The 26,824-nt window shown below is 32.6% G+C and overlaps 3 protein-coding genes across 3 annotated transcripts; all 3 read right to left on the bottom strand.

Annotated features, from left to right (window-relative positions):
* Positions 1-1,691: 1,691 nt before the first annotated feature.
* LOC120115919 (probable serine/threonine-protein kinase At1g54610) lies at positions 1,692-22,568 on the bottom strand. The gene is made up of 10 exons (XM_039136531.1): positions 22,553-22,568; positions 14,495-14,500; positions 4,802-5,781; positions 4,251-4,535; positions 3,765-4,082; positions 3,428-3,655; positions 3,193-3,293; positions 2,956-3,067; positions 2,349-2,819; positions 1,692-2,260 (listed from the first exon to the last, which is right to left on the bottom strand). The coding sequence occupies exons 3-10, from the start codon at positions 5,261-5,263 to the stop codon at positions 2,096-2,098; spliced, it is 2,142 nt and encodes a 713-aa protein (XP_038992462.1). The 5' UTR covers positions 5,264-5,781; positions 14,495-14,500; positions 22,553-22,568; the 3' UTR covers positions 1,692-2,095.
* LOC120115920 lies at positions 12,247-15,014 on the bottom strand. The gene is made up of 4 exons (XM_039136533.1): positions 13,167-15,014; positions 12,708-12,974; positions 12,483-12,602; positions 12,247-12,373 (listed from the first exon to the last, which is right to left on the bottom strand). Exons 1-4 carry the CDS (start codon positions 14,247-14,249, stop codon positions 12,317-12,319), a joined length of 1,527 nt encoding a protein of 508 aa, XP_038992464.1. The 5' UTR covers positions 14,250-15,014; the 3' UTR covers positions 12,247-12,316.
* Positions 17,923-18,722, bottom strand: LOC120115989. The gene is made up of 3 exons (XM_039136579.1): positions 18,560-18,722; positions 18,252-18,486; positions 17,923-18,157 (listed from the first exon to the last, which is right to left on the bottom strand). The coding sequence occupies exons 2-3, from the start codon at positions 18,458-18,460 to the stop codon at positions 17,923-17,925; spliced, it is 444 nt and encodes a 147-aa protein (XP_038992510.1). The 5' UTR covers positions 18,461-18,486; positions 18,560-18,722.
* Positions 22,569-26,824: the final 4,256 nt, after the last annotated feature.

The raw sequence follows: 26,824 nt of genomic DNA, 5'->3' as shown, positions 1-26,824 counted from the left end.
TATGAGACTTTTGTATAAAGTATAGTATAGTTTCTTTCCTACATCAAATTTGAAAACCTTCACTCCATATTTCATGGAGGTGTTGACAAACTTACACTAAAACATATTTAACTTTGCAAATACTTTCTTACGACAATTTTTAGTTTTACACGAATTTAGAATCATTGAATACGTGATAACATACGGTTGAGATTAATTTCTTGCTTTTTCACTGAATATCTTTTCATTTCCTATTGTTAATCTCAACTATCTATTGTCATTCATCATTCATCCAGTGATCGTAAATCTATATAAAATTAAAAAAATGTACGTTGTGTGATTGGATCCTATCCTTTTAAAATACTTATGCTTAAAACTTGAGCAGAAAAGTGTTATACCAAAACACTTTTTTTTTTAAATTTCATTCAATAGTTAATAATGTTATAATAGGCTTATAAGACCGTGTGGTTGTCTTGTACACGTTTATAGATACGAAATGCATCAAAAGACTCGACACAACCAACAATCAGTTGGTCTAGTGGGATGAGACACTATGTCTCTTAAGAAAAGTTAGAAGTTCAAATCCTGACGTTTGCGAATGGAGCAAAATGGGTTAGGAGGGTCGCCCTCACCTCTACAGTACCCGATCTATATTAGTTACAAGAAATGGAATCATACACTAACCTTACAGGTAAATAGGCCCATTTAGACGCAGTCGTGCCCAGGCCCAAAAAATATGAATTTTTTTTTTGCACCAGCTGGGAATGGAACCTGATTTCGTACCGTGGCGGGGTACTATTCTACCATTAGACCACTGGTGCTTGTTGTTTTCGACTATCCCAAAGCTTTTTTCAGTTTGTTCATCATGAAATGTTTTCTCGACATTTCTGTTGTAAAATTATGCACAGGTTCCCATAAGTGAATATTAACAAAGATCAATGGAGCCACTGCTCACAAACAGAATGCAAGTTGATTAAAATGTTGAAAGTCTATTGCAGATCATTGAAGTTTTGAATTTAGTTCTTTAGGTCATTCCACCATTAACTCTTTAATGTTGTTTTAAAATTATGCCAAACCCCTAAAGAGATTTTGGTAAATTTATGTAAGCCCCACCCCTAGAGTTTTCCTCACTCAATCTCGAACCCATATTTTCGTACTCCCTTTGATTCATTGACAAGATCCAAACGGTAAAAAGGGTCGAGAAGGAGAAAAGAGAAGATGTTAGTATCAATTACGTTGCAAATAACGGTCGACGATGTTTGAACGACGGCGGAGAAGGGTGTTGTTCGAAGGGAACAAAAGACTAGAATATTAGATCAATTTTAGAAATAAAAAGATTCAAAACGTAGGGCTTTTGTGCTGCAACATGATGGCATTAGAGAATTAACATCTGAGTGACTTAAACGGATAAAATTATAAAGTACAATGATCAAATTAAAAATATTTATAATTGGATGACCAAAATAGAAATATGCTTAAGTTCAATGACTAAACATGTAATTTATCCAAACAAACGGAACACCACAATAATCGTAGATGGAAGAATTGAATGGGAATGAGCAGGCAAGATAAGGTCCATCTGGTTCTCTTAATAATAATGTGCCTTTCTTAATCTTCCCTTCTTCTCTGGACTTGAATGAATAACTTGTATTTCTTATGTTGAAAATTTAGTGCATATTTTTTCAAAGAATATGCAGTCGGACTCCATGATAAGTGATATAAAAGTCGGTCCGAACTGTTCGATTTTACGTCAAACGCCCCAACAACAAATCGAGTGAACGGGTGCAAGCCAACACACGATGAAGATGCAACAATGGCACACCAAGAAACAGTTTCAAAAGTGTAATTCTTCTAAGTCATCCTATTATTGATGTATAAAAGCAGTAGCAATCGCCTACAAAAGACATTTCTAGCTAACCGGATCAAAAGGAGATTGACTACATCTTTTGTTTCAAGTACTAAAAGCCCCATGGTAAATCCTGTAATCTAATTATTTCTTGGTATTAGATTACCTGATTTTCCAGCTTCTAATCAGCTTCGTCACTAAGATCGAAAAAGAAAAGAGTAGAGAACATCTATCCGGCTTTGCGTGCAGTGACAAACAATGAATTTTCTGTCATTGAGCTTGTAGTTTCCCAGGTTTTGTCTTGTCAAGTCTTGCTCTTCGAGCAAATTCTTGGATCTTACGGTCATGCTCTTTAAGCAACTGATCGACATTCTCGGATGGAGCGAGTAATGGACCCGAGACGTAGATTTTCTGTCCCCTTGGAACACGACCGTGCTGGAGAATAGCGTTCATTAGAATACGCAGATTTCAGAATACGATATGTTACAAAACACAAAATAAAGAATAATGTCGAGAAACTAACCGTTGGTTCCTTGATGCAGGGTCTTCCACCTCCTGTCTGTGGGGATTCTGCAGTTTTCAGTATATGGCGTCTGATATCGTGTTTTCCTGCATGCTCTAATTCATTAAATGATCTGCGAGACCTGCCTACTTGGTTCACTGCTTCTAGAGTCAAAGGTCCGGATTTGTCTCTGTGACCCTCGAGAGCCAATGTTCTAGTCGCTACTAAATCCGATAACTTCGATAAGTTAGCTCTGGATGACAGCCTAGTAAAGTCATCGGGTTCCTTCCCAGACATCCCAAATGCAGCACCATAGACCAACGGACCTGAATGTGAAACTTTCTTCCTATAATACTCCGAGAAATCTCTACCGTTTTCTTTTGCAGCAGATGTTTGCTTAGGGGGATCAATCAAGAAACCAGAAAATCCATCAGAGTTACGAGAATTTGACATCTGACACCTGCTCTTCAAACTAGGATGTGGTTGTCTTCTCTGTAATTCGGGAAATTGTAACTAGTTAGCAATAGAGAAGCAAGGGCTGAAGGAAATTAAGAAAGAAAAATGCCATCTAGTTGCATGCGATCGGCATTTGAATGAACAGCCATGAAATTTTCTTTAGAGAAAAAACCTGCAACGACGTAGTAAGCTCGGCATTAGAAATGGACGATGATGTAGAAATCGGTTCCTTCTGCCCCATCCGTTCCATGTCAACCTTTGACCTGCTCCCAACTGCTCTTTGCCTAAGGAAATATACGAACCAGTTAACTTATGAAGACTACTTCTTAAAATTATGAAAATGAGAAACGGCGTCATTTCAAGTCCGAAAAGGAAAGACGAATTTGATATAATCAATTTTAACATATACCTTCTAGCTTCTTCGTCCCGCAACTTAGCATCAATCTCCTTGCTAGGAGGATATTTGGGTAAGCTTGAAGGATCACATGCAAAAGGTTGTGTTGTAAAGAACTGAGAAAAGGCCAGGGGAAATACATCGGTGAAAACCGATAACAGGTTATAAGATTTACGAATTAGAGGTGAACGGTACTAACATAAGTTAATCATGAGAAATTGAATGATGATGATTGACAGATTCTGCATACCTCACTCTCGAGAGCAAACACTGCAGTTTTTCGATGAACAGGATCGATCGAAAGCAAGGTGTCCACGAGACCTACAGCAGGAGACGGGAAGTCTTTAAATGCCTCAGCAACACATCGTCTATATGGATGGAGAGGCTTGAACACCGTTGAATGAGGTAATTTTGCTCTTCGCCAGTATTCCTCAGATGGTGAGCCACATAGCTTAAAAATCTTGTGTAATTGCTCAACCTACATATTAAAAGAGATCTATTAAAAACAATACCTATTAAAATTTCCGACAATAACAATCATTGTATAAGTTGCAAATATTAAAAAATTTAGGCTCTGGACCAGGTACCTCTGTTTTCCCAGGCAAAATAGGTTTGCCAGAATATAGTTCTCCAAGTATGCAACCAGCACTCCATAAATCTATTGCAACCCCGTAATAAGAAGCTCCTAACAAAAGTTCCGGCGGTCGATACCAAAGAGTCACTACACGGCTTGTCATCGGAACACTTTCACGATGATCAAAATGACATGCTAAACCGAAATCTGCAATCTTTAAGATCCCACTGCTGTCAATGAGAAGATTCGAACCCTTAATGTCACGATGGAGGACACCATGGCTGTGACAATGGTCAAGTCCAATTAGAAGTTGCTGCATATAGCATTTAATCTGACCAAAAATGGAAAAACATATTATGAACAAACACTAAAAATTAAAGAAATTTCGATGAAGAGACATCCTTAAGAATTGCAGAATAAAGGATATGTGACCACTTCTCTATTAAGAGACACTGTTGAACAACAGCATGAAATAACTTTAAAAAAAAATTAAGACTACCTGTGGCTCGGAAAACTTGATTCCAGGAAGCGATGCAAGTCCAACAAGATCATGTTCCATATACTCGAACACAAGGTATAAGCTGCATGACATTGGGGATGTGATCAACCCTTCCAATTTAATAACATTCGGATGATCGAGTCTTCGTAAAAGATTAATCTCCCTTGCCATAAACTTCACACTCTCGGGGTCGTGATTATAAAACCGCACTTTTTTCAGCGCCACGAATTTATTATGAATCACGTCGCGTGCCTTGTACACACTACTATAAGTTCCTTGGCCAATCTGCAAGAATGACATACTATCATACAAAAAACCAAAGTAAAATGAGAACATCAACATGGAAAATGCAAATCCTACAGATACAATAACAAGATAAGCTTCTATGACAAACTAAATCACCATGGACGCTACTACAGATTACAAGATACATGGTGAGCATTGATCAAGGATCAAATTAGGGATTTAAATAGCGATCCGTTGTCGGAATAGTAGCCGTTATGTATAGCGGTAAAAAGTAAAAGAGGATCAAGCTAAGTAAGAGAACCTACTTTATCCAACTTCTCAAAGGTGTTGGCCCTTCTGGGAATCCATCCCTTGATAGCTTCACTGGCCACGGCAACAAGCCAATACGGCCAACCGGCTGCAACCTGCTCTGCTTTTATGCCATTCAACACCCTTCCTGAACCAGGATGATGATGATGAGCAGAAATCGTTGAGATATCGAAGTTTTCGACCTTATCAATTGTGTCGATCACTTCAAATTTATCAATAATCCTCTCCTTCTCAGCCTGATCATTATAACAATAACGATTGGAACCACTGGTTTTCTTATCAATCAACAACACTTTCACATCACCGCCTTCGTATTTACCCTTGGATCCAACGATCTCTCTTCTCGACGAATTGGCTCGAGGAACAAGCTTTTCCGATGACCCTTTTGGCCTCAGCCTCTCTCGGTGGCTCTCGCGGCTATCTTCGACAGCCGCGGACTTGGAATTCATGCAACCCATGTTAGAATGTTTCTAATATATGTACACAACCACGATATATAACAACAAAGAACCTACTTTAACAACCCTTAATTCACCATCTAAAAACTAACTGAAACGAACAAAAAAAGAAACCCTTGTAACTCTTATTTTCCCCATCAAAGAATTCGAAGAATTCTCAATATCCAATCCACCAAATACCCCAAAGTTGAAGAATTTGGACTAGACGAGTCTATAACAATCAAAGCTTTATCTTTGAATCCTTTTGAACAATTCCATGTCATCCCAAAAGACCCATCTTTTCTAAGTTAGAGTAGGGTACAAGTCACGTCGATACTGGGCAAAACGAAAACAGAGGAAAGAAACAACCAAAAACCCAGAAATGTTTGGGAAAGAAACTGAAAATCTGGGAACAAAGAGGGAGTTTAATTAATGGCAAAGGAAAATTTGTGGGTGGACTTTGATGATTTTTGATAAACGCGTAGGGATAAACGTGTTAATAAAGTAGATTTTGGATTCTAGAAAGGAAAAAAAAATTGCTGAGTGGGTAAACTATGTATTTAGTCACTGAATTATCACATTGATTTCGTTTTAATCACCTAATTATTTTTATTTTCAAAATCATATCTAACATTCGTTTCCATTCCATTTTATCCACCCGTCGTTAGAAAATAAACAAAACTATCTTATCATGACATATCAACATTATCATTTGTTCATAACTGTTAGGATTTGAACTGTTGATCTTATTTAAGAGATTTAGTAGCTTGTTATGAATTGTCCGTCCAGTTCAGTTGGTAGAGTGCAAGGCTCTTAACCTTGTGGTCAGGGATCTAATCCCACGGTGGGAAATTCCTAATTCTGACTGCCGGAGGTCTTCCACGGAAGCTTCTCTCAACCTAGCTTTGGGGGCAACTTACTACCCTACCTCCCTCTTACCCCATTACATATGGAAATAGGGTCAACTAATTTTTTTGCGTTAGAATAAAGAATTTTTTTTAATTAATCTAGGGTAGGTATAAGACTATCTTTTTAAAGGTAACGTTCAACCTTTTAACATCAAACACTCACACATCTTACAATCATTTTGCTCGAACCCGATACCTCAATAATTTATCGAATATCACATATTCCAATGTATGGAGTGACATATCATCAACTCCTCAAAACCCTAATTCCATGTTATCACCACCAACAAGCAAACTAATTCGAAGATGTAGAATAAACGCCACAAATTCTTTGTAAGTTGCATTCAATGAAAGGAAGCATGCAAATGAGAAAACAAATTTATGATTTGAGTGTAACACAAATTACAAGATAATATAACATTTTCAATCCTCAGTGCTCTGTAAAACTCATTGGTTAGTACTTATAATTGATTAAAAATAAAAAATAATTAAAAAAGTAAAACATTTTCAAACGTAATAGTTGACGCATGTCACTAATAACACATGTTACAATTTAATTAGAGAATTAAATTTAGAATCGAACTAATAATATATGTATAAGTAATAGAGAATAAATGTGTAATTATATTAAAATTTTCAACTATCACGTCATATTCTCTATTAAATATTTATGGTTGGTGACTTGATTGATATTTTTTTAAAATAATTAAATACTCTGATTGGCGAAATTAAAAAATTAATGGTCAAATTAAAACTTGATCATAATTAAGTGGTTATGCATGTAGTTTACCCTTCTTTTATCTATCTTGGAGGATATTTGAATGAAAAATTTTAAAATAGGTACACATATTAATAATATAAAATTTTAATATGAATAATATTAATTAATATTAATTAATATTAATATTAATTAATTCGAACATATAGCAAAAATATAAATCATAAAGGTTTGTTTTTGTTTTTTAAGTTATTGCTTTTCTGTTTTACATAAAATAAAAACTGAATGTCAAAAATATAAATTTATGATTTTTTATTAATTTAGGGTAAATATACGGTAGGATATGTCTAAAGATAATTTCCAATAATTTGATATTAAACGTTTATATTCCCGGTATTATTGGTACTTGGACCCAGAATCTCAAGAAATAATAACAATTCAATTTACCATCAAGATCGTTTGATTCGAGCGATTATGAAATTTTTAAATTAAATTATTTATTTAAAAATATAATATGTTTATTTTATTTTTAAAATTTTAAATTCTTGTAAAATTTAAGTATTTTTATACTTTATAATAATAATAATCTATTTTTATCTATAAAATTTTATATATTATTTTTAAATTTTATATATTCATATATAATATAATATTCTACGTCTATCCTTAGGTTATATTTTTTCATTAATATAGAGTAATAACAAATGGTATTGTATATTTTAAAGACTCGTGATCATTTAACCATTAACGTTCAAATACCGTACAATCGTTGATACTTAAACTTAAAATTTTTAAAGACAACAATCATCACTTTAATCACTGAAATCGATTAATTTTGATTTGTACAAATTATACATTAATTACATCCAGGGATGAACCTAGGTAAGGGCGGGTGAGGGCGGTCGGCTCCTTAAAAATCTAAAATTATCATATATTTTAAACATTTTTCGATGTATTTTTTTTTAAAAAACTATTTTAGCCCCTAAGATTTTATAAGTTCAAGTTCACCATAAAATTTTATAAATTCAAATTCGTCACTAACATAAAATCAAGCAATTATCCCCGATTATATCACCCATATGCTCAAATCATGGACATGTATTACTTAATCAAATAACTGAAAAAATAAAATATATTAATAAACATTGATTTCGTATGTGAAAAATTAAGTATCATTAATATTAATACAAATCTGAATATAATAATAAAAATAAGTTGACAATTTATTTAATTACAATTCAAACATAATTTAATTAGGATAAATTACACATTTAGTACTTAAACTATCAGTTTTGATCTGTTTTAGTATCTAAACTTTAAAAAAATCAAAATCATACTTAAAATTTATTTTTTATTTCATTTTAGTACATCGCCCTTAAAAATTTTAGTTTATGTTTCATTTTAGGGTCTGTTTGTTTGGCTGTAATTGGTTTTCCGGAAAATGAATTACTGGAATTTGAATTACTGAAATTTGAATTACTGGAAAATGAATTACTGAAATTTGAATTCTGGAAAATGAATTATATTTCTGGAAAATGAATTACATTTATGGAAAACATCTGGAAAACGTTTTATGATATTTGAAAGATGTTATTTAAACATTTTTTCCACTAGTTGAAGAGTTTTTTAAAAATTATTTATTACAAATATTAAATATAATAAATAATGTTATTTATCATAAAACTTAATATTGTTATTTTAAAATATTAAAATAATTTATTTATTATTAAATATTATTTTTATAATTTTATTAATAAAAATATTAATATTGGTATATTTTAGTGAATAAAATATTAATATTATAAATTATTATTAAAGTAATAGTGTTATTTATTTTAAAAATTAATTAGTATATTTTAAATATCTTTACGAAAATATTTTAAAATATATAAATAATATATTCATTATTAAATATATAAAAAATTATTATATATTATTAAATAAATAAATATCTTATTTATATATATTGATTTTATAATATTAAAATAATATTATATTATTATAAATATTAAAATATATTTTAATATTTTAATAATTATATTTTGATGAAAATGATATTAAAATATTTTATTAATACTAATTTATAAAATAAAATTATTTTGAGTATTTTTGCTTTGAAGTAAAAAATTCGGAAAATGACTTACGGAAAATGAATCCGTAAGTCATTTTACAGAAAACACAAAGGAAATTCTATTACTAGGAAAATGAATTACATTCCGGAAAACGAAATACGTGAAACAAACACAGGAAAACATTTTCCGAAAACGAATTACATGAAACAAACACGAAATTTCGGGGAAAACCAATTCCGTAATTGGTTTTACGTCAAACAAACACACCCTTAGTATTCTCGTTCAAAATTTAGCGTTAAGTTTTGAAAAAAAATAAAAAATTAGGTATTAAAAGGGACCAAAACGCATTAAGTTTTTAATGGTAAGATGCTAAAATAAAATGAAAACTAAACGTTAGGTATTATTTTAGAAAAATTGAAAGTTTAGGTACTAATAAGACCAAAACTAATAGTTTAGGAATTAAATGCGTAATTTACCCATTTAAGTTTAAAATAAAAAAACATCGTCAAATCTCCCTAATATTCTTTTAGAAAATTACTATATAAGTAGAGATAATCAACATTTTCACCTATTAAATATTCAATTGGTATTTAAACCATATGAAATTTACTTGGAGAAACGGTCCAGTCAACGGAATGAAATATGATCCACTTTGCCGGTACTTTCTAGGTAAAAAAGGCATAATTGCATAAATGGTTACTTTTATCTTTTTTAGAGTATTTTAGTCCTTAAGATTTTATTTTGGAGCAAAATGTTCCTTGGGTAGATGAAAATCATTAGTTGACTAGCGGTCAACGCTTCCTATTGATGAGATAAGTCCATATGTGATGCCACATCATCAGAAAAAATTTAAACTATTTTTAAATATATTTTTATAAGTGTATATGTAATTAATTATAATTATAGTTTACTCTAAAAATAATTTTTTGTTGAAATGGTATCGCACATGGATTTGCCACGTCCGTATGAAGCATTAGCAGTTAGTCAACTATCAATTTTCATCCAACCATGAGACATTTTGTTCTAAAATGATATATTAGGGACTAAAATGCTCAAAAAAAAGGATAGATGACAAAATGACCATTTATGCAAATGTTCGGAGTAATTTTATTATTATACCTAAAAAACACATCACCTATTAGATATTCAAGCTTTCATATTATTAAAATAAAAATTGTTGACCCAAATTTCCTTAATCCCTAATTTTTCTTAACCTATTTGACATCACACCTACAAATATAGTCGCTCAAACTAGGGACCTTTACGAAGAACAATATTATCTTATATATTTGTGGTCACTAAATGTCAATAAGTTCAAAAAATTATGCAAATTTTATCGAAAAAGAATAAACACGAACGATACGGGTCAAAGACGTGTATTTGTACGAGCACGAATCGAACCAGATGACAGTAGCGACGCATAGCCTTCTAAAATCAAGTTAAGGACATGTCTCAAATAGCTCAAAATCAACATATTTAACCATTTTTTTTATATGAATATTTTTTAATGTTAAAATACAATCTTTTAAACATGTACTCATTGAGTAGCTGAAAATAAGGCCTATACACCCGTGTTAAGTGTATGGTTATTATTATTAAGTGTATGGTTGAAATTTTTAGATCTCTCTTAATATTGGTTGAATTATTTTATAATGTTAAGTGTATGGTTATTATTGTTTCTCGTAGATTGATAGACTCGATAGACCGATCGATAATAGATTTCTAATTACAGATCTCATGAACCTATTAGGAATTATGTTAAAAGATCGTTATTCTTTCAAAGGTACAAAACTCATGAGATTCAACGTATAAAGATATATTCATTATGAACCCATGTCTTTAAAATTAGTGGAGAAGCTAACAACCCTCTTCGATTTGCACATGGATGGTATTGAAGATATTCCCCATGTTGTTTTACCTCACACTTCATATCTGTCCTTTCTTGTACAGTTGGGAGTAGGATGGGCATGGGTCGGATTTCGGCCAATCCGACCTGACTCAAAAATTTTATATCCTTCAACCGACCTTACTCGGCCTGAAAAATATATATCCTACCTGAAATAATAAAAATATTATTTTTATTTAATAAAAATAGTGATTTAACTTAAAAAAATAATATATAGAGAGATATTATTGTGATTATTCCTAAATATACAAGATAAAATTATTTTTTCCGGATCGAGTCTTTTTTACCCTAAACCCGAATATGATCCGACCTAAACCTGATTTTTTTTTAATTCGAGTTCGAATCACATAACCATCCCTAGTTGGAAGTTTTAAACACCAATAATTCTTCTCCTTTTTCTATCACAAATTATTATTATTAATGCATCCTTATCTGCCTATTTAGTTAATTGGCTTAGCACTCAAGCTCCCATCTAGTTAGGTCGACTGGCACCAACAAAGAAGGAAAGCATGTCCTAATTCAAATTTTAATGAAATAAGGGATAGGTAGGACACTTAGAGTCATATTATCGAGTTTTTCTTTTCATTGCGATTAAGAAGGTTCGATATGACACTTATCTATCTATTTTCTACAAATCCATCATTACCATCATCATCATCTTTACTATTTACCTTCATAAGGGAACCACCTTCTACTATTCATCCCCCTTTATTCTTCATCGAGTCTTGAGTTGTCTAGGTTTGATTCTTCAACAAGAACAACGTTCATTAATTCGCCACCGCTTCCCTATCAATAATTCTGTTATACGACAATCTAATATAAGGCTAAGAAAAAACGCTACCGAAAATGTTAATATATTTTTAACATTTTTGGTAGAACGCTACCTAAAATGAATATTTCCGATATTAACATTTTCGATAGAAAAAATAACATTTTAAGTAATATCTGATATTAATATTTTCAGTAGAAAAAAATAACATTTTATATAACACTCTACCAGAAATGTTAAAAAAATATTAACATTTTCAATAACATCTTTTTTTAACCTTATAATAGGCTACATTTCCATAACTTTATATTAGACTGTCTTTCCGTAGACATCCCCAATTGTCCAGCTGTTTAAGTTTGTTTTATATGAAATTTTCATGATCTTATGCCTCCAATGATGTGTACCGGTATTATTCATTTTGGCAACATGTAGGACTGAAAAAAGGTACATGCATGTATATATGCATAACCAGCAACTAAAAATTTCATTTCATTTAAGTGAAATGTACAGTCAAGATGAATTAAGAATTAGAAATATGCTTCATATAAAAAGTCAATACAGCATTGAGTCGTTACAAGGCAGACAGGTGTCAGCAATGTACAGAAGATACTTACAAATCATCCTACTTCACCACAGGTTTAAACACATTTGCACATTAAACATAACATGAATTGCAGAACTCACCCAACGAAGCTCCTGCTTCATTCAGACATGTCGGCGCTGTAGAAATGCAGCAATTTTAATGGCATTACTTTCTCCTGCGACCAAGAAATGGCGAAGTTCAATATACATATATGGTCTCCCAAGTTTACTTTTCGTATCAAAGAAACACGTAAGAAAGTGAATGGTGAGCCGATGCCCGAAAACCTGAATTATCTCTGTAGACTGAGAAGGAAAATGAAAGCCGGTAGAGCAATTCTCCAGAATTTCAGGGTTTTTCATCCATTCTCTACGACCATCACTTACTTTAATCTTATATCTAAACATCTGAAATTATAATTAAAACCGTGTTAAATAAATAAATATATATATATATATGCCGCATAATTCGATGAACAGTTTCTCAATGTATTACAATCACATAATCCATACCTGAGAAAGAGATATCTCAGGCTTCTCCAGCTCATCTCCTTCAATCTCAATACCAGTTCCTTGGCACTCTGGGCAGAGTACAGAAGTAATCAGGGTTCCTGCGGGTTTAGCCTCTCCATTCTTCCCCGTTTTAGTGGATTTGGTTCGACTTTTTCTCCTAGATCTTCGTCTTACTACTTTAGGATTAACTGGCTGGTTCTCGATCCTCTCAACCTCACATAGGAGTATCCAATGTATAAGGCATGAAGTATGAAATAAATGGAAGGCCTACATGTAAAATAAAATGATAGATGTAAAAAAGATTCGAACTAGGCAGTGCATGCAACTTACATATTAAAGAAATGCTTCCAGCTTAGACAAAGAAAATGGTCATATTCCGTATTAACCAATGTGATGCAACTTTAAGGTATTTGCAATAACTAAAGGAGAACCAAAGCCAAGTTGAGTACAGAATGATACCCCATTAACATTTCTACTACTGCAAACAAGTTTTCCAGTATTCAAGTTCATCAGTGCCGCTACATCTTTATCAGGAAGCATCTTTTGCCGACAGATATCGCACATTCTTTCAGCAGCTACGCGCTGTTGCCGCCTCAACTCCCTCCTTATAGCCTTATTTGATATAAATCTTGTGAGCAGAAGCTGATCATCGTATCGAGCTAATGCCAGACTTGAAGAAGCACCATTTGAAGCTGAAGAGTCTTCCCCAGATGAATCATACTGATTTCTCAAAGATTCACTATCCTCAGGGTCAGAAAATGATTTCTTCCTTTTCTTAGTAGCAGCTTCACCATTAACCAAATCTGCTGTTGAACTAGATGTTAATAGTAATTTGACATCATCGAGCAATCCCCTTCTACCTAGATCACAATTATAAACAAAAGTTACAACAGCAAATTCATTCTTCGAGACCTTCGACTTATCATCATTTTTGGGAGCCTCTTTCCCTAGCCACTCACACCATATTCTGCTGATACTATTTGAAACTCCATTCTCGGAGAACCTAGCAGCAATTTCCCCAAAACCAATAAAATTCAATTTCAAGTCAGAAATTTCATCCTTCATTAGCACCCCTGGAATCACCAGATCAGAATCCCCAGCTTTACCATTCACTTGCTTGTTATTGGAACTAACTTGATTGCCAACATATTTCACAACAGCAAGGATATCATTGTTTTGAAACTCCAACAACCTATTCTGGTTATCATTTACAACTGCAGATTGTTTCTCCTTTTCATTGGATGCACCAAAGAACAAGACACCATCATTGAACGGCCATGGATTAGTTCCTAACAACGTAATCTTAGCAGCAGCTAACCTCTCTTTGTGAAGGCTCCCTTTCAAATGATCAAGTAACACTGAATCACTATAACATGGTGCAAGACACAAAGTGCAGAAGAATATGAACCGCTTCCCATCCTCGCGAAGCTCTACATAAGTATGCCCTTGCGATCTTACATTGTTCAGAGTTGTTTTTGCTAATTGTTCCTTCAAGCTACAAGCACCTTTCCTTTGGAATCCTAACTCCCTCCTCTCCTCCATTCAAATTTCTAACTAAACAATATGGTTAAAACCCTAACTGAACTTAATCCACAATTCCACAAATTAAATCCAAATTTAGTATTTCTTTGTTCGTTTCAACTTTTTACACGCGCGTACAAGTCCTAAGAATCAATTTTCATAACTTCATTTGAAGGTTAAACAAAATTCAAAGCAATCAACTTCAAATTTCTAAGTTCCTTCAACTTCTTCCACATGAAACCCTAACCAAGTATCGATAATTCCACAAAGCTCTAAAACTTCAAATTCACAAACGAACTTCTAAAATTCTCGCAGAACTTCATAAAAACAAGATACTTCTACTTCGATAATTCGAATTTCCAGGTTTCAAGCAAAGAAATATTAAGCCAACAAATTTCCTTTAAGAACACTAACAACAGAAAAACACTTTAACAAACTACAACTATAGATATTCGCGGGGAATTAGGTATCGGATTCTTAGCAAACCGTCGCGTTCTAACAGCGGCAGAGAAAGCCTCGAAGGCCATGGAGCGAATAGAAAGCAAGGTACTGGAACGCGAATCCTCCATAGCCATCTCCATTTGAACTCAGAGCGGCGAAGAGAACGAATAACAATAGATATGGGACTGTTTGGATAACGAGAAAATTTAATTAAAAAAAAAAGCTTGAAAAGAGATTACAAAAGAAAACAAGAGAATATGTCAGGGAAAATTGAAATTTGAAAAGGAATTAAAATTAAAAATTCTTAACGGAAATTTCAGGCGATATATTTCCCGATTCGATTACTGAGGGTTTCGATTTCCGAACAGCGAGATTCGAGTTTTCGTGAAATAAATCGACAAAAAAATCATAATCATAGTATACGCACAGGAAGAAAAGTGTAAAATGCTGCGGCTCCTTATTGACTGTCGGATGAATTCTGTGCTTGTTGTTGATGAATGAGATGAACGGTCAGATTGAAATTAAAGGGATAAGATCTTAGATGCGAATTTCCAGATCATTAGATACCGAGGAAGCCGAAAAGATTACGACAACTAATTTGTTTTAATTTTAAATTTGGTTTATATATAAATTATTTTTTTATTTTTTTAAATAGAAAAGACAGCTGGCAGTTTGTTGAATGCCGAAGGAATATTTTGTGAAATAAGTAAAGCTTACTTCAACTCTCATGATTAGTTAATTTGTAAATAATTTTTGGGTAAATTATGAGTTTAGTATTTAAATTATCAATTTTGATCTATTTTAATTTCTAAATTTTCAAAAAAAAAATCAAAATCATACCTAAAGTTAAGTTTTGAAAAATTAAAAGTTTGAGTATTAAAACAAATCAAAACCGATAGTTTAGATATTAAACGCGTTAAGCTTTTAACGGCAGGTACTAAAATGAAATGAGAACTAAACATTAGGCTTGCTTTTGAAAAAATTGAAAGTTTAGGTACTAAAACAGATCAAAACTGATATATTAGATGCTAAAAACGTAATTTACCCATAATTCTATATGAGATTATGTAATCTGAGCTAAATGAATTAGATTAATTGAATTAATAATGAGTTTAAATAAGTATTTAAATTATAAATAATTTATAAATTGAATTAACTCAGTTAGAACAGTGATAACACCGTATTTAAATGAGATTTTGTTTTTAAGATATAAAATATTTATTTTAGATATTATATTTAATGATGTGAAGATTTGATTATATAAATAAACATAAACTAATAATTTTATGTAATCAATTACATGAAAAAAAAATAAAAGACGCGAAGAAAAATATAATAAAAAATCGTTTTATATTTTAGAAAATCTAACGATAGATATAGATATTCGATCAAATCGAATTGAATTAAAAATTAAATTAATCGAATTGATGAATCATGTGACTCTTAATAATTAAGCCAAGTGTCTTTTGGTCGTTATTGTACGTCATTTTTTTTTGGGTTGTGAAGAAAACCGGAGCCTTGGGCTTGTCGAACGGTGGTCGGTGGCTATGGAACGATTGTTGTCCGGTGGCTGCGGAGTGTGATCCCAATGACCGGCGTGAGAAACGCCACCATTGGGCGGTGGCCGGACCTAGCTTGGCCTGGGAGGAAATCTGTTCGTGAGGCATTATAGATGAAAAAGGCCTTCATCTTGTTTTTGGGTAAATTATGTGAAGGTCCCTAGACCTTTAGTTTGTTCTTACCTTTAGTCACATATTTCGTGGGTAAATCACCCACAGGCCCTCCCAGTTTCATGCTTTCTTCACTATCAGGGTAAATTACCTTTAAGTCCCCCATATTTTAGATTTTTTCATTCTGGTCACTTATGTCTTATTTATTTCGAATATGCATGCTAATTTTACTAACTTTTAATTTGGTCACTGGTTCATGCTTTTTATATTTTTAATTAATTACTAATCTTTAGTCTATTACATATTAACAACTAACTTTTATTTTATTGCACTGTTATTTATTTATTCATTGTTTCTAATATTCGATTCGACCTTGTGGTGATCCGATCCAGAATATGATCTGCATTATTATGGTTCGGAATCTGTTAACTATTGACTTTTATTTTATTGCACTGTAACCATTGTTTATCTATTTATCTATTTCTTGTTTCTAATATTTGATTCGACCTTGTAGTGACCCGATTCGAGATATGATCCACGTTATTATAGTTCGGACTCTGCTAACCACTAACTTTTTTATTTTATTTATTTTATTTTATTTTATTTTATTTATATATATTTGTTTGAATTATTCGATTCGACCTTGTGGTGACCAGATCCGATGTATGATTCACATTATTATGGTTCAGACTCTTTTAACCGCTAACTTTTTTAACTACTCACCTTTCTAACCAATATTACTAACTATTAACATTTTATTTTTATTGTATTTTATTTAACTTTATGCACTTTTAAATTTATGCATTTTATTTTTATTTATTTAATTTCAGTACTTACATTTTATTTGCTTTAATATTCTAATAGTTTATTTCTGTCTCTTTATTTTTTTGTATTTTAATTTTATTTGTTTAATTATTGTGTTTTATTATCTGATTATTTTACTTATATAATTTAATTTTTGCATAGTTACCTTTTGTTTCCTTACATTTTACCATGTATTATTTATGTATGTATATATTCTTTGTTCTTGGGAATTGATTTCGAATGATTATACAAAACGTTTGTTTCATTCATTTTTAATGCTTTTTTTAATATAATATCTTCAAGAACACTTATTTGTAGAATGGGTGTGGAAAACATTGATTGGTCGAAGTAGTGCGATCTGATACGACATTCGAACGAAATGGAAACTTGAAATAAATCGAAATTATTTTACTAATTAATTTGTTTTTCTTCTAATTCAAATTATGTCATGCATGTTTCCTTAAATTGCAAGTTTAATATTTAAATTATTAATTTTAATCTATTTTAGTACCTAAACTTTCAATTACTTCAAAATCATATATAAAGTTTAATTTTTATTTCATTTTAGTATTCTGTTCAAAATCTAACGTTAAATTTTGAATTTTTTTCAAAAGTTTATATATTAAAATAGATCAAAACTGATAGTTTAAGTACTAATCGTGTTAAGTTTTCAACGATAAGTATTAAAATGAAATAAAAATTAAATATTACATTATTGTTTTAAAAATATTTAAAAAATTAAGTAATAAAACCGATAATTTATTAATTAAATGCGTAGTTTACCCACGAGAAAATGGAGAGAAGGTGACCTTATCCATGAGTGGAACTCTTCCATAAGGTGTAGTTCTCTCGAAATACTGGAAATAAAGATAACCCAATCTATTGCCAAAGGCTGTCTTGATCAGAGCCACCGCCCTCCGACGAGCAACAACCGTCCCATCTCCATATCTCGCTTTCATCGCTGTACCAATCATTAAACGAATCCCTCTCGACATCACCCGCTCAGTCTCTTCCCTGTAAAGTTCTCAACACCAAAAAACCTCGTCAAATTCTGCTCATATCATATCTTCGATCACGTAAACCACAAACAGTTCCGATCTTCAACAACCTCAAAGAATTGCTGGTGAAGATTTGAATGGCGGAGAGATAAGGAACGTAGTACTGAACCAAGCTCTCGTCGTTGTTCAACGCGATGGGAACGCCGGCACCGTACGCACTCCATTCGTCGTAACAGTTCCAGAGATCGCCCAATGTGAAATACTCGACGTTGTTCAACGCGATGGGAACGCCTAATGGTTTACACTCCAAGGGTGCCATAACCGATTGAGATTCCTAATCTCGCTATGCAAAGCGCTTGAATCTTGGAATCTGGAAAGTAAGAAAGAAGATTCAAAACTGAGATGAGTTGGGTGAAACCTTGGGGAGGAACTGGGAGTTGACGGCGGGCGTTGTGCATTGGAGGAAACAATCGAGGTTTGATTGCTTTGACCTGGTGTCGAAAATCATGACGATTCACACACACACACATAGAGATTGGGTTTCTCTCTAAATCAAAGGAGGAAGGAAACCAGGGGAAAATGAAGGGGGCGGGGAGGGGGGGGGGGACAGAGATTTAATTGCATCCCATCTTAGATAAAAGGATAAATTACACGTTTAGTATATAAACTATTAGTTTTGATATGTTTTTGTTAAAATTTAGTTTTTGTTTCATTTTAGTACTCGCCTTTAAAATTTTTAATTTTTGCTTCATTTTAGTATACCGGTTCAAAATTTAACTTTAAGTTTTGAAAAAATTAAAAGTTTAGATACTAAGAAGGACCAAAATTGATAGTTTAGGTATTAAACACGTTAAATTTTTAATGGCATGGTATTAAAATGAAATGAAAATTAAATGTTATGTATGATTTAAAAAATAAAAGTTTAGATATTAAAATGTTCCAAAATTAATAATTTAGATACCGAATATATAATTTACCCTAAATAAAATGGTGTTTATTTCCTAAAATTTCCGGAGGAGTTATATTTTACACATTAAAGTACCCACTTGGTACTTTCATTTCCAAAATTAATATTTAAAGAAAAGTAATTTATTAAGTCAAAATTCCAAAAAGTCTGGTATATGAAATAATGAAATTATCTTACTAATATGATCAAAATATATAATTATTTTAAGGGTAAAGTAAATAAATGGGTCTCCAACTATAGAACATTGTTTTATTGAGTCCTTCGACGATTAAAAATTATAAAACTATTCATTGACTATAAGACATTGCTTTGTTGAGTCCCTGACTATTTAAAGTTACAAAATGATCATTCGACTCTTCAAATGTTCTAAACTCGTCATTTTCTGTTAAAAAATTGATGGTAGACTGAGTTGGACGTTAACATGCTGACTGTGATATGATAAAATATTATCTCACAATCTCAAACGACTATCATATCTTAGTCAACAAGTTGACATCCAGGTCAGAATGTTATCAATCTTTTAACAAAAAATGACAAGTTGAAAAACATATAAATAATCGGGTGACCATTTTATAACATTTAATAGTCGAGAGATTCAATAAAGTAACATTTCTATGAATCAATAATTTTTTTAAATTTGAACAAAGAGTCGTAATGGATAAATATTCAATTGTGAGTCGATGTTGATATATATGAGGAGAGAAGTTAAAAGCAGAGGAAGATGAGAAATGTGGGTGAAAGAGTTGAAAAGGGGAGACACAGAGTCGTGACTGAGAAGTGTTTTTAGTGATTTTAACTGATGGTGTTATACATAGTGTAACAGTGACTATTCGTAATTTAATAGATTAAATAGATATGATTTTCAGATCTTGGATCTCGCTCTAAGAGATCATATGGACTTGTCAAAGGTTTTATTTGTGCACTATAACTTGTTCAGAGGTTTGATATTTTTACGGATATGGATTCCTTGTTAACAACCGGGAAATACGAGAAAAAATATATTTATATTGATGAAATTTGGTGACTAAATTAAAAGTTTTCAATACACATAGGTCATTTTAGAAGTTGAAGGAAATTCAAGGACCAAGCCCTGAATTCTTCCGAGGATTGTCGACAGACTTGTATTATAATGCTTAATTTGCTTAAACTTTCTTTCTCCTGTACCTCTACTTTCAAGTTTAATTCCGACGCCGTCCGAGCTCCAATCGTAAAATTAAAACCACTGTCGTGTTCATTTTCGACCCATGAACAAAACCCAATAAACCAATTACAGCGAAACGCTGCCAAACGACGTGAATTTTGAGTCAAAGGCTCGACGTTTTTTTAGCACCACCGTCGAGAAAACCTTAAATTCATCTCCGATTGTTGGTCGGTTTTCGACACCTCCTGCACCATCGTGTTCCTTGTGTCGTTCCGAGTCCGACGGTGTCCTCCTTGTCTCTGTAGGCGGCGACGCGTGTGGGAGATGAAGCGATCAAAGATTCGGCCGAGTTGAAATCGAGCTATACACTGTTCAAAAATTTGAACCGAGGTTGGTAAGTGACTCAAAATCTCTTAAAAAAATTTAGAATTTTTTTCAGGAATTTTTGGAGTCCGGAGGAGCCTTCACGCGCCCCCACGCGTCGCCCCTGCACGTGGGGGAGTTACGAACTGATGGGTGATGTTGTTTGACCGGTCTGATCGGTCCGAACCGGGTTGACCCGACCCGATGATATTTTAGTAAATATTTTGAAAAAGGTGCTATTTTCGTAATAGTTAACTGTGGACTTTTGAGCACCTTTGACCAAACTTTGACCGGTTTTGACCGGCCATTAAACGACCTTAGTTTGTTCAAGTATACCTATTCTGACATTTTCTTACGTTCCGAATCCGTTTCCGAAGTCCGTTTCGTCAAATTCGAACCCTAAGGCCTCCAAATCATCAGTCAAACCCATTGACTTTGATTTTGACCAAGAATTTGAATTTTTGAAAAGTCATATTTTATGTTTTTCAACGTCCTGATTCCGATTCCGCAATCCGTTTGGTCAAATTCAGACTCAAAATCCTCCAAATTGATAGTCAAACTCGGAAAATGCTTATATACTTAAGAATTTTAGCTTTGAGAAATTAAGTAAGACTTTGGAATGATAAATTATTATTGTTTGAAGGTACAAGAGACTCTCATGATCGTTCGACAGCTCGAATCAGTTCCTCTAGATCAGTTAAACCACGTGTTCCAGTATTCACCCATAAGACCTGTAAATTTTATGATTTCAGGAATTAATTATGTTACTCATTAGTAATATAGTGTTATTATGAATTAGGTTCGAAAACTGTAGCAGAGCGTGGCGAGGCCAGTAATCGCTAAATCTACTATTTGAACCTATTATCGAGGTGTGTTCCCTATTTATTACTGATCTGTTTTATTTGTTTTAATATGTGGTACACTGAATTCTTTTGTTATTGTTTTATTGATGCACCGATTTAATGTGATGGTTTATGGATTATGACTGCTATCTGATTTTTGTTTTGAAATGGTATATGATTACCATGTTTATGGATTTATGGAATTTATGTCACGGTGCAATTGAATTTTTGGAATACGAATTTATAAAGTACAGCTCTGATCAAGCTGAAAAATTTTACGGACCTAATGTGACTCTTAGGTAGGCTCTGCGGCCCTGAGATCATTCTCGTGTAGGCCCTGCAGCCCTAAGATGTGTTCTTAGGTAGGCCCCACGGCCCCGAAATCTATCTTAAGTAGGCTCTCAGGCCCTAAGATGTTCCCTTAGGGTAATTCTTTTATGAGATTTATTGCAGTATAATTTTATGAGATTTACTGGACTATGATTTGTTTAGTGTATCTATCATGATTTTATAGTAATGTTGGGACACACTGAGCCTAGCTCACTTTTCGAAAATGTTTTCCCCTTTCAGATACTATTAGTTAGATACACCTGATCGAGCACTTGGAGGATCAACATATCTCTTGAAGTATATCGTATTATAATGTTTTATCTTTTAAGTTGACTCTATTTTGGTAACATGAACCTTATTTTAAAGTATTGGATTTTATAATGATTACTCCTTTGCTATTTATATTTAGTTTATCGTAAATCTAGATTTTTAAGACATGTTTAAATTAATTTTTTTTATTTTTTTATTATATTTATAAGTTGTGTTTTTATAGTATAAATTATTATAATTTCATAAACGTCATTTATAATGTGATTTTACCTTGATTGAATAATGGTTTTGGAAAAATATCTTTAAGAATCATGAATGTGATCCACTAGACTTAGTCGAAACGCATAGGCCGGATCTAGGGGTTATCAAGAGATTTTGAATATCAGAGAGTCGATAACTTCTAAAAAAGACATTGTTTTTTTATTAGCGGAAATGAAATTCAAAATTATAATAAAAATTAATTATTTGTGAGTCATATTTAAATTAATAGTTGTGAACGAAATTTTTTTAATTAAACATGTTAGTACTCGATCTTCATATTTTAATTTATATAATTAAAGTAAATCATCAATAAATTAAATTAATCGATTAAATATTTAGTAATATTGTGATGAATATTAGTTTAGACCCCGTTATTTACATGTGATTAATTGGAAGAAAAATCCAAGTAAAAACCATAAAAAAATAATATTAATTTTGAGATTTGAATCTAAACAACCTAGGAGAGTTGGTATAAAATGTTTCTGCAAGTCTTTTTCAACTAATGAATGATCCTAAAGCTTAGTCTAACAACCTTTCATTTGTTTCCTTTTCCAAATTGCTCCTAACTATTTTGTTTCTTTTCGAAATTGTTTCCATCTCTTTTACTTTTAGGGGCTATTTGGATCAAGGGATGTGAGATTATCAAGAGAATGGAATCCACATTCCCATGTTTGGTTGGCCGGGAATCTCATTCCCGATAATGTTTTATTACCAATAGTAGATTTTTTTGGGTATATTACAGGGAATGTCATTACTTCCCTTTCCATAGGTATTGTTGGATTACTGACGTTTTGGACAAAATGCCCTTAATTTTCTCTCTCAAAAATATCATTCTTCTGTAATTAAATAATAAAAATTCTACGAATGTTAAATTACAAATTTATTCTTAAGAGAAAATAACCTCAGTGACCAAAAATCCCAGATAATATACGATTTTGATCAACTTTTTTTGGATTTGCGAAAATGACCAACAAAATCGCAATGCGATCTCTAATTCGCATTGCGATCTCCACTATCGCAAATTCGCGTTGCATTTCGCGTTGCGATAATTGAAAATCGTGTTGCGATTTTCCATTTCGCGTTGCGATTTTTTAGTTCGCGTTGCGATAGTTGAAAATCACGTTACGATTTTCCATTTCGCGTTGCGATTTTCCAGTTCGCGTTGCGATAGTCTACAGTTGTCGTTGCAATTTTCCAAATTCGTTGCGATAGTCTATAGTTGTCGTTGCGATTTTCCAAATTCGTTGCGAAAATCGCGTTGCGATTTTCCATTTCGCGTTGCGATTTTCCAGTTCGCGTTGCGATAGTTGAAAATCGTGTTGCGATAGTCTACAGTTGTCGTTGCGATTTTCCAAATTCGTTGCGAAAATTCGTTTGTGATAGTTAAAAAAGAAGATTTTGTTTCTTAAGAATTTTCTCTAAAAAGATAGTATCCGTGCGGACGTGTCAAAGACACGTATTACCACGACCACGACCACGACCACGACCACGACCACGACCACGACGGCGGCGGCGGCGCGCGAGAGTCCCCCTTGTTCTCTATCACTCAACAAGGAAGTGGGAAAGCCAAGCCTTAAATACCATTCTCAATAGTGTTTCCAATACTATGTGGGATTGAGCATTACCAACACTTGTTTCCAATACAATGTGATTATTCAGGAAACAATTAACAATCATGCAACTTAAAACAACTGAATCAGCAACCAATTGCATTAGTATTATACGATTAAATATGTCATAATTAAAAGTCAATCTACAATCAATCGCGATTATTGCAATTTTAAGCAAAACATTCAAAAATAATATCACTATTTAAGGCTCAATCCCACATAGTATTGGGAACAAGTGTTGGTAATGCTCAAATCTCACATAGTATTGGAAACACTATTGAGAATGGTATTTAAGGTTTGGCTTTCCCACTTCCTTGTTGAGTGATAGAGAACAAGGGGGACTCTCGCGCGCCGCCGCTGCCGTCCGTCTCGTCTCGTCTCGTGTCGTGGTCGTGGTCGTGGTCGTGGTCGTGGTAATACGTGTCTTCGACACGTACGCGCGGATACTATCTTTTTAGAGAAAATTCTTAAGAAACAAAATCTTTTTTTTAACTATCACAACGAATTTGGAAAATCGCAACAACAACTGTAGACTATCGCAACGAATTTGGAAAATCGCAACGACATTGTAGACTATCGCAATGCGAAATGGAAAATTGCAACGCGAAATGGTGCGATTTTCAACTATAGCAACGCGAAATGGAAAATCGCAACGCGATTTTCAACTATCGCAACGCGAAATGGAAAATCGCAACGTGATTTCCAACTATCGCAACGCGAAATGCAACGCGAATTTGCGATAGTGGATATCGCAATGCGAATTAGAGATCGCATTGCGATTTTGTTGGTCATCTTCGCAAATCCAAAAAAAATTGGTCAAAATCGTATATTATCTGGGATTTTTGGTCACTGAAGTTATTTTCTCTATTCTTAAACTATTTTAGATTTACAAAAAAAATCTATAATTAAACTTTTATATGAAGTTCAGGGGTTAAAATAAAATTTTACCCTTTCATTAAACCTTTTTATATTGTCAATTTTGTAGAAATATATATATAAATTTTATGAATTTAATTTTTTTAAAGAAAATATATAAATATTTTTCAACTTGTTAAAAAAACAAATATATATTAAGGACAATTTGATCAAATATACATTCCAATAATCTTTTATTCCTTTAACCAAACACGGTAATCTTACAATCCTGTTAAACCAACCAAACACAAAATACAACATTCCCAGTAATCCTATTCCCTGGTAATCTTACATTCCCACTGCTAATCTTACATTCTGTGAACCAAACGCATCCTAGAGATAATTAGTAAGAGGGTAAATTACACATTTAGTACCTAAACTTTCATTTTTTTAAATCATATCTAACGTTTAGTATTTTTTTTTCATTTTAGTATCTCGCTGTTAAAAATTTAACGACATTGCAATTTTATGGATAAGTTACATCATTCATCCCTCAATTATCTTCTCACTCTAATTTTGGTACTAAAGTTTAAAAAATTTCTATTTAACTACTCAACTTTCAAATTGCTCATATTTTAATCGCTCTAATTTATTTTATTAATTATTTTGTGACATGGCATTTTTATTATTATTATTTTATTAATATATAATTAATATAAAAAAATTGAAAGTTAGAGTGATTAAATTAGGAGTAATTTGAAAGTTAAGTAATTAAATTAAAAAAAAAAAAACTTTAGTAACCAAAATAGGAGTGAGAAGAAAGTTGAGTGATGAATGATATAATTTACCTATAAAAAAGGTACCACATGCAAATCACCCGTTAAGTTATTAATGATGAGATACTAAAATGAAACAAAAAATAAATGTTATGTATGATTTTTTTAAAAAAATTTGAAAATTTAAGTATTAAAACGGACCAAAACTGATAGTTTATGCAATAAATGTTAAATTACATGAAACTTTATCAAATATATGATGCGGTACTTATTTAAAGGGGACTGACAAGTTTAACATCAACTAAGTTGTACATGAACTTATTTAAAGGGAACCGACAAGTTTAACATTAACAGAGTTGTTAAACGAAGTTATGGGCACGTTGGAATTGAATGTGACATTCCCAACTTCATTTGTTCGTTCACATACGTCGGGATTCGATTATTGACCTTTTTTTAAGATTTAATATTTTATCTCATTAGACCAACTAATTATCGAGGCCTTTGTATCTTATTTCTAATGTAGTTTGATCTTTTCGTTTTGATTTGGTTGCAATTTTCATGTTTTCTGAATGGTCCCTTGGTCTAGTTGTCCAAATGCACCGGTTGTCTCACATGGATGGAGTCATGATTTCGTTGACCATCTTTGTTTCGTCATGGCATTGAGCTCCCATTGAGTTGAATGATTCGGATGTTGCACTTTGATGATGTTATGAGAGGTTCTTGCACATGATCGTAGCGGTTATGAGTGTTTAAAAATATCCGACTCGAATGATTTGATTTTTTTATGTGATTTTGAGAATGTCTATGTGATGAAGGAAGATGTTTCCAAAGCCCAAAGGGTAAACCCTAAGAATAAATTCAACCAAAGGACTTAATTGAAATCTCTAGGACCACATGGGCACCCTATAGCAACTTGCATGGTGGTGGACGCAAAAAGAAAGGGGATTAGTTGCCATGTCTCTTACTCTCAACTACATACACAGTTGTAAAACTCCAACACGAAACGGATTACTTGTGAAAAGTTGTGTTAGTAGTAGTAGTAGCAAGCTCAGTCCCAAATTGGGTATATCTAATTCGCCAGCCTAACTATCAATCGGGGTATATAAAAAGATTCGATTCGATCAATCAAATCCACTGATTGGATGATCCGATCTGAAAATTTAAAGATCCGATCTATTTTTTTATTTTTAGATAATTCATATCAGATATCAAAGAATGACACTAAGGTGGTGTTTGTTTTCACTGTGCAACCTCTTCAAACCACTTAT

This window comes from Hibiscus syriacus, unplaced genomic scaffold (assembly GCF_006381635.1).
Source record: "Hibiscus syriacus cultivar Baekdansim isolate YM2019G1 unplaced genomic scaffold, ASM638163v2 tig00110279_pilon, whole genome shotgun sequence".
NCBI lineage: Eukaryota > Viridiplantae > Streptophyta > Magnoliopsida > Malvales > Malvaceae > Hibiscus > Hibiscus syriacus.
The sequence above is the reverse complement of the archived record's forward strand: the minus strand, read 5'-3'. Positions and strand labels throughout refer to the sequence as shown.

Excerpts from the sequence above, each read along its gene's own strand:
- LOC120115989 (XM_039136579.1), bottom strand. The coding sequence starts at position 18,460 with ATGGCACCCTTGGAGTGTAAACCATTAGGCGTTCCCATCGCGTTGAAC. Across the intron at positions 18,158-18,251 it reads TTCACCAGCAATTCTTTGAG|GGAAGAGACTGAGCGGGTGA; the intron begins GTTGTTGAAGAT and ends AGAACTTTACAG.
- LOC120115919 (XM_039136531.1), bottom strand. The coding sequence starts at position 5,263 with ATGGGTTGCATGAATTCCAAGTCCGCGGCTGTCGAAGATAGCCGCGAG. Across the intron at positions 4,536-4,801 it reads CCTTTGAGAAGTTGGATAAA|ATTGGCCAAGGAACTTATAG; the intron begins GTAGGTTCTCTT and ends TCATTCTTGCAG. Across the intron at positions 3,656-3,764 it reads TTTTGCCTGGGAAAACAGAG|GTTGAGCAATTACACAAGAT; the intron begins GTACCTGGTCCA and ends TTTAATATGTAG.
- LOC120115920 (XM_039136533.1), bottom strand. The coding sequence starts at position 14,249 with ATGGAGGAGAGGAGGGAGTTAGGATTCCAAAGGAAAGGTGCTTGTAGC. Across the intron at positions 12,975-13,166 it reads GTAGTAGAAATGTTAATGGG|GCCTTCCATTTATTTCATAC; the intron begins GTATCATTCTGT and ends TTTTACATGTAG. Across the intron at positions 12,374-12,482 it reads AGTCTACAGAGATAATTCAG|GAGAAAGTAATGCCATTAAA; the intron begins GTTTTCGGGCAT and ends TCTTGGTCGCAG.